Source organism: Hypomesus transpacificus, chromosome 15 (genome assembly GCF_021917145.1).
Source record: "Hypomesus transpacificus isolate Combined female chromosome 15, fHypTra1, whole genome shotgun sequence".
Lineage (NCBI taxonomy): Eukaryota > Metazoa > Chordata > Actinopteri > Osmeriformes > Osmeridae > Hypomesus > Hypomesus transpacificus.
In genome coordinates this window covers 336,651-344,118 of record NC_061074.1, presented here as the reverse complement: position 1 = coordinate 344,118, position 7,468 = coordinate 336,651, and the positions used below count along the sequence as shown (strand labels likewise).

Here is a 7,468-nt window from a genome sequence, read left to right as displayed (position 1 = left end):
GTACTACAAGGAGTTTAGTTAAGGTGTAACTCGGACTGAGGGAGATACAGAGGGGAGAATGTTTCTGCTGTATCCAACACTTAATGGCCACATAACTGTGTTGAATGTGAAATGTGCAATAATGTGAAAATGGAGAGAGAAACCTGCAACTGGTCGGGACTTGTGAGGCCATGTGGTGTTACAGCTGGGAGACAGGTACTGTGATATCAAAGAGCTTTTTTACATTGTCCACTGGGCTGTGCTCTGGTCCAGCAAGTACCAGCAGATCCAGATAGAGAGGTATGACTGGGGTGGCCCTTGCAGAACTGGGTGGAGCTGAATTTTGGAGGGGGGGGGGGGGGGGGGCGGGGTACAGTAAGATATTAACAATCTTTGAATACAATTGTTATCCAGAGTGGAGGAAGACACAGTTAAGGGGGGGGGGAGAAGAAAGGGGCACATGACTGCCACTGTGTCCCATCAAGCCGAGGTATCAGGGAAGGATCGCGATTCATTTGGCCTTAATCTCAGTATAGTCGCTGCCATCATCATCCTCCCTGAAGCCACTTCCCTAGATCGCCCCCCAATAAACTCGAGGGCAGCGTAGTTCAATTCTGTCCTCTCCAGGTCTGCAAGAGAGCCCACATGTTGATAATCCCCCTCTTCTCCCTGCGGACCGAAGAAAAGAAACAAGATCACCATTTGGGTGTCACCAAACCCACCTCACACACATGAATGACGACATGATCCACTTTTTAGAGAAGAGCGTTAGTCTTTTTTGGTCAGCACAGGCACTGACAAGGACAATGAGGCATTTTAATATTTCAGGTTAGCAAAGATGCAGCCATGCATCAGCAATTTTGGAAATGATGGGGTCATACATAACAAAGAGGCTGTTGCACGGAAGATGCAAATCTTTTGCTTACATTTTGTGTATTTTTAAGAAAGGGGGGTTTGGGGACCTTACCGTGCTCTCCTCTAGAATGGAGTTAAACTTTGAGCCCAGCAGCTCAGTCTTAAGCTGTGCAAGAGTTAGGGAAGAAAAACAGAGACAGAAAAATGCAGAGAAGCAATGAAAGCAGGAGAAAACAGTGTTTTGTATAGGCATTTGTTGCGGCCATTTGATTGGTAGTAGGAAAGAAAGGCTGTAGGATTACTGAGGATCTACAATTCCAGAGGTCATGTATCAATTGATGAGCACTTAAAAGCACTTGAAAGCACTTGAAAGGCACAATAGGGAAAATGTGGGAGGCCATGCTATCAGCAGCAGTCTGAAAAGGACCATCCTACCGATTCTTCTCACAGTCAACATCATAACCATCATCATCATCATCAACATGTCTCACCACTTTCTTCCTCAGACTGTGTTTGTCCTTCTTGACTGCGCTGTAGAACAATGCTGGGTTCTCCAGATTAGAGACCAGGTTCTGCCCAGGGTTGCCATTCTCTCTGGGGGACGGAGTCACATAATCAAACTTGACCTCACTACATCTAACGCTAGGCTACACTCCAAGCCTGGGCATCCATTTTGAAACAAGAGCAGTGGATCAAATTGATTAATTTCAGGCCAGCTGTGGTTGGGGTCGACGGATGATTGTGGAATGGGTTTAGTTGCTGCGCTGACACCCATCATCAACATGACTTGCTGTGGACAAGTTGTTTGTTGTTTTGATCCAGAATCTGAAGCCCCTGTAGGCTTCCTGGGTTTAGCATAGCAGGTCAAGGATAAAAGTGCCAAAGCAGTGCCAAAGCAGTGCCAAAGCAGGGTACTGTGCCTGTTAACCACAGCAATAGTTAGTCTGGCTTGCAAACCTACTCTCCAAGACAGCCAATGCTCAGGAGTATTGACATTTTTTTTTATTAATTTTTAGCCAAAATTCATTAATTAATTATGACAGTTTTTGAAATGGATGGCAAGGCTTTAGAATTTCCATGTCAAGAGGAAAATGACTACTTTTGACTGATGTGGTTTTGCCTTCTCCCCTAGTTAGTCTGGGATACTCACTTTTTGTTGTTGTGGCCCACGTATCTTACTGCTGCAATGATGAAGGCTATGACTGCAACTCCCCCGATGGTGCCTACTATCACAGCCATCATGTACTTCTCTGGAATGAGACATGAAAAAATAACTATTGTTACTAATAGTTACTGTTACAGTGGCTGCAAATTAACACATATTCTAGTTCTGCCACATTGTATATTGTATTTATTGTTTTGGTAGTTCACCATTTATATTCAGGCTGGTAATAGTCTGTATTTAATGTTGGATTAGCTAAATCCTGTATTCATACACTTTATTTGTGTCTTTCAGTTTGTCCCAGCAATACATCCAAACCGGTGTGATGACTTACTCTCTTGCTGCAACTCTAGATGAACACTCTCTGTCCCGTACATGTTGGTGATGCTACAATGCACATTGGGACCGCCGTTGCCAGCCCGCTCTCCTTTCTCCCGTAACTTGATCATGCCCGTGGACGTGTGTCCATCCGTGTGCATGTAGTAGTTATAGCGTTTATCTGTCTCATTGATGGTGATGTTGACGTCGGGCAGGTAGAACTCAATAGTCGGTTCAGGATTGCCGGTTGCCATGCAAACACACTGAACACCCTCTCTCACCACAGTGCACTTGGACTCCTCCAGGAGCACAGGGGCGTCTAGAACCAAAGGGCAAGACTGACATATCTTATCACATAAAAGGGTGTGGCATGGTGATGAATGGTGTCTACTCTACTGTCCTGTTCTATAAGATCATAATAAGGGTGACCGGATACAAAGAGTTAGTCCTTCCATTTCCCCCCACACATGTTCAGCTATATGACAAACGCAGAGCAGAAAGAGAGTATGAAGACGACACAGGAAGGTACTCCATGGACGTGTCACAAACTTGAGGTTAATTGTAATAAAAAAGCAGCTACTGTATTAGAGCCGGTCAGAGAATAGGCCTGATTACAACTAGCCACTCCCACAACCTCAGGCTGTAACAGGGAATGGGGGAAGGGGAGGATGTAAGAATCTACTGGCCAGGCCTGTGATGAGCGTAGTCCTCTCTCTCAAAACTGGATAGGGAGATTAGATGAGGACAAGAGGAGAGAGAAGCGAGGCACTGGTCATTTGTTCATGTTATGATTCATTCATTCAGCATGACATTCGATGAACATGACTGAGCTTTCACCCACATTGTAAATTCATATATATTATAATTGTTCCACGTACAATTATTCACAGTCCTCGGATGCATGCTGCAATATTGGCACTAACTCAGCCACACACATACACACCCAATCACACACACAGAGACACATGTACTCACACGCACACAAATGCTCACACTGATCTGGTCACACATCCACACCAACTCACCCACTCACACACACACACACACGTATACTAAACAAGCTGTCTAGGCAGACCAATAAATCATTAACCCAAAGTAAGAGCACCACAGAGGGATGGGTGATTGATTGTGTGAAAGTATGTGTTTACGTGTGGGTGAGTGTGCGCATGCATTCAAGCTACTCCTAAGTTTGTGTGTTTACGTTCCATTGTTAAGGTAACATAATGTCGCAGAACAGACCAGACCACACATTGCTCAATAGCAGCACAGAGTGCAAGGCTATAGTGCAGCTATGTCTTTCCCAAGCACAGAAAGAGAATAGCCCGTTTACAGAAAAGATTGGTTTCTCTTTCTCCTTCTCACACACACACAGAGAGGAAAAAGCATTCAGACCTACCCAGAACAGTACGTTGAAGATAATCATTAAATACTTCACACACTTGATTCCTCCACCAAGCGCCATATCAGCAACCGATGTGTGAGATAACAGAAATTTAACGGCAACTAGCGGTAACTGAGCAACACAGATGTCTCCTATTGCAAAACGGAGAGAAGAGAATGAGGAAGTGGTAATAGCTGTAGAAAAGGAAAGTCTCAGAGAGTACAATGCCACGCCTCAATAAAGTCACCTGACACACCTCACCGCAGGTAGAACGCGCTGTAATTAGAACCCAAAACACACATCTAGGTGAACTGCTGAATGTAGTGTGTGTGTGTGTGTGTGTGTGTGCGTGTGTGTGTGTGTGTGTGTGTGTGTGTGTGTGTGTGTGTGTGTGTGCTAGAGCAGTTCAACCATTAGTGCTCGACTGGATCATGTTGGGACATGCAGATCATAATAATCTAAACCTGATGGAACCAGTTGAGTTGGTGCTGCTCAACATGGCTCTGTGGGTTAATGAACTGAAGATGTTCTGAGTGGATCGGAGTGACTGTGATTTGGTTAGACTACAGATCCTGTGTGATTGAGGGAAATTAGGTTAGCTTGGTAAATCTTATCAAGATGGTTTGACCTGCTGTTCTCTGATATCACTGTGAAACTGGCCAGTGCTCTATAAATTTACACAAACACCCGCACACACGCACGTACATTCATGCACGCACCACAAACCCCCTCTAGATTCTGTGCTGCCCTGTAATCGACTGTTTGCTGCTGGATTACTGATCTATCTATAGCTGTTCAGTGTTCAGATTAGAGACCCACTCAAACACGCTCGTTCACACACCCAGCACGCCACTCCCCTGCGGGCATTAAATATAGGCTACACCATCCATGAACGCCAAGGAGGTTATTTATTACGACTGACACATACTGTCGGCTGCGTTTAGTCACGACAACGCGCCTCTTTACGTCACGTGACTCAGAACAGACCTCCGAAATTATTTACTATGTACTCTGTTTGAATCCCCCCTCTTCCTTCCTCCCCCAACCCCCTGTCCTGGTCTGAACTAATGAAAGGCCGAGAGAACAAACTCTACGGCAGGCGTTGGAACTGGGTCACTCGGCCACTGGGGATTAGTCCACTAGTTCTAAGCAGACTGCGCGACCCCTCAATGATCAGGAAATGTGAAATAATGATCTTAAAATACAAACTTATAGCCTAAATATAAATAGGCTACTTGTTGTTAACCGACACCAGTGCCCCACGAACAGCTGCATCGCAACCTATCGTTCAATGGTTGAACAATACCCCCGAACAGTCACAGTCTGCTGTCCCACCTGGGATTGCCTAGTTTGTGTCCTTCACGGCAGAATGCAGACGCATGCACACACACACACACACACACACGCACACACACATACACATTTGTATCGCTTCCAACAATAATAAACATTACACTAGCCTACAGATTTGCTAATGCAATACGTTGCACAAGCAATGCTTACCCAGAAAATCAAATTAAACGCGAACATCAGATATTTGACGCACATCTCTCCTCCCGACAGCGCAGCCATACTGATACTTCTCAGATAGATCCTGAATGAGCTTCAAAACTGTTTGGGAAAGGGGCACAAGAAACCTCGTATAAAAATGTAAAAAGACTGTTTCCCTCCGCGCCACACGTAACGCTTCCTACTGCCGCTGCGCGCCTCTTGCTCTGCAATGAAGGTGCGCGTGTAGCGGTCCACGCTACGAGCGAGAAAATCATGGGCTGCATAGCAATTGCTTTCAGTCTGTATCTCTGTGGTTCGGTCTGTCTGTCTATCTGGTACACAGCACTCATTCTTTTTTTCTTTCTTTCTTTCTTCTTTCTTCTTTCTTTCTTTCTTTCTTTCCTTCCTTCATTCCTTCTTTCTTTCCTTCCTTCCTTCCTTCCTTCTTTCTTTCTTTCTTAGATTTCTTCTTTCCTTCTTTTCTTGCTTTCTTCCTTTTCTTTCAGTTAGAAACCCCTGTGTCCGAATTGTTTGGTAAATTGTGTGTGCTATATTTGAAATGTTATGTCAGATTTATTCACCGTTGTTGGATTTGCTAGACTCCATACATTAGATAACGTGCATGACGTCATCTCTTTCAGCGAGGAAGATCAAGGCATAGAATGGCAGAGATGATCCCCCAATCAATCAAACAGAATCAATTCGAGTTCCCTGCGATTAAACGATTAAATAAATTATGAACGGTCATATTTCTTGATTTTGTGCACCAATCGTGAATTGTAAAAGATTTTCACATGAAATTCGATGGGATGCCTCATTTGTTATGTCTGAAGCACAATTCGATTAGAGTAAGCTGTGTTTTAAGTGGTGAGTCACTGGTCTTTTGGAGTCCTGTTATTGTGTGAGATATGTGCGGTGAGTGAACATGTTTTCTGCCTAAGATGTTTGAGTTGGCAGTAATGTGTGTGTGTGTAGACTAATCACTCAGCTGGGCGATCAACTGGTACATCCGGGCATTGTCTTGGTGCCCATAGCACGGGAAGGTTCGTCAGCAGGCCACAGACTGTGGATTTAATATTCTCTCTCTATTGGCACTATCAGGGATGGGGGGGCAGGGCCGGTGACTGGTAGAACGATGGGAGGACACATTTCTGCACACACACACATTATGCACACACACAGACACACACACAATCATTAGATAGGGGAGGGGGGCTTCCTATACTATAAAACCAGTTCCCCCCCCAGTTTCTCTTGTATGGAATGAGCTCTTCCTTGGTCACTCGGTTTGAGTTAGAATGTGTGTGTGAGAAAGGCAAGGAGAAAAAGGAGCTTAGAACTTGACTAGGCTTAAACTTCAGCGTTCAAGTTGGAATTTATTGTGGATCCATGGTTTTTCTCTGGGCAATGTGCACAGACAGGACCAACTGAGAGGATCTGCTGAATATATGAGATATGGAGGTACGTTGGACTGATACATGGCTTCTCCGCTGTTGGATATTGTGGCAGGAGACAAACTAAATTGTGTGTGTTGTGTGTTGATGATGATGGTGTGTGTGTGTGATTGTTTCAGGTTTATAGGTGCGCAGGGTGGAGAGAGATCTTGGTTCTCCTAAACCTGCTGGGTGAGTTATCACCTCCTGACTGAACCTAACCCAAAGAACCGAGTTCAGACTAACGAGAAGCATACCTGAGCCTCCTACTTGACTTACAGTTATCTTAGCTACCAGCCACTCAGAACGATATTCAGCTCTCATGAGTTTTTGAATGGTCCGTAACAAGCCATGGTGTGTGTGTAGTGTGTGTGGCTGGACTGTCCGGGCGCTGCAGTCTGTTTGGTCGCCATCATGTCCACACCTTTGATGGAGTGGTCTATGAGTTCCCTGGAGACTGTAGCTATCTACTGGCGGGAGACTGTCGCCATCGCGCCTTCACTCTGTTAGGTATGGCCCACACACACACACACACACACACACACACACACACACACACACACACATACACACACACGCAGACTCATAAAACCTTTGTGTATGCGTATATGTGTGTATATCTATGTATGTGTGTATGCATGTGTGTTTGTGTGTCTATGTCTGTCAATGTGTCTGTCTATGAATGTGTGTTTGTGTGCATGCCTCTGTAACGTGCGTGTGCATGTGGGTGTGTATGTTTGTTTGTATGCGTGTGTGTCTATGTATGTGTGTGGTATTGTGTGTGTGTATGCATGTATGCATGCATGCGTGTATGTGTGTATATCTATCTATGTGTGTATGCATGTGTGT

The 7,468-nt window shown here is 44.9% G+C and overlaps 1 protein-coding gene and 1 long non-coding RNA gene across 2 annotated transcripts; one reads left to right on the top strand and one right to left on the bottom strand.

Moving 5' to 3' along the window:
* Positions 1–222: 222 nt before the first annotated feature.
* LOC124477486 (myelin-associated glycoprotein-like) lies at positions 223–2,663 on the bottom strand. Its single transcript, XM_047035296.1, has 6 exons — positions 2,331–2,663; positions 1,985–2,084; positions 1,326–1,428; positions 947–1,000; positions 550–648; positions 223–474 (listed from the first exon to the last, which is right to left on the bottom strand). The coding sequence occupies exons 1-6, from the start codon at positions 2,566–2,568 to the stop codon at positions 460–462; spliced, it is 609 nt and encodes a 202-aa protein (XP_046891252.1). The 5' UTR covers positions 2,569–2,663; the 3' UTR covers positions 223–459.
* A 3,761-nt stretch (positions 2,664–6,424) lies between these two features.
* On the top strand, positions 6,425–7,132 carry LOC124477487. The gene is made up of 3 exons (XR_006957153.1): positions 6,425–6,647; positions 6,760–6,811; positions 6,986–7,132. It is a non-coding gene; the product is annotated as an uncharacterized LOC124477487 (long non-coding RNA).
* The last annotated feature ends 336 nt before the right edge of the window (positions 7,133–7,468 follow it).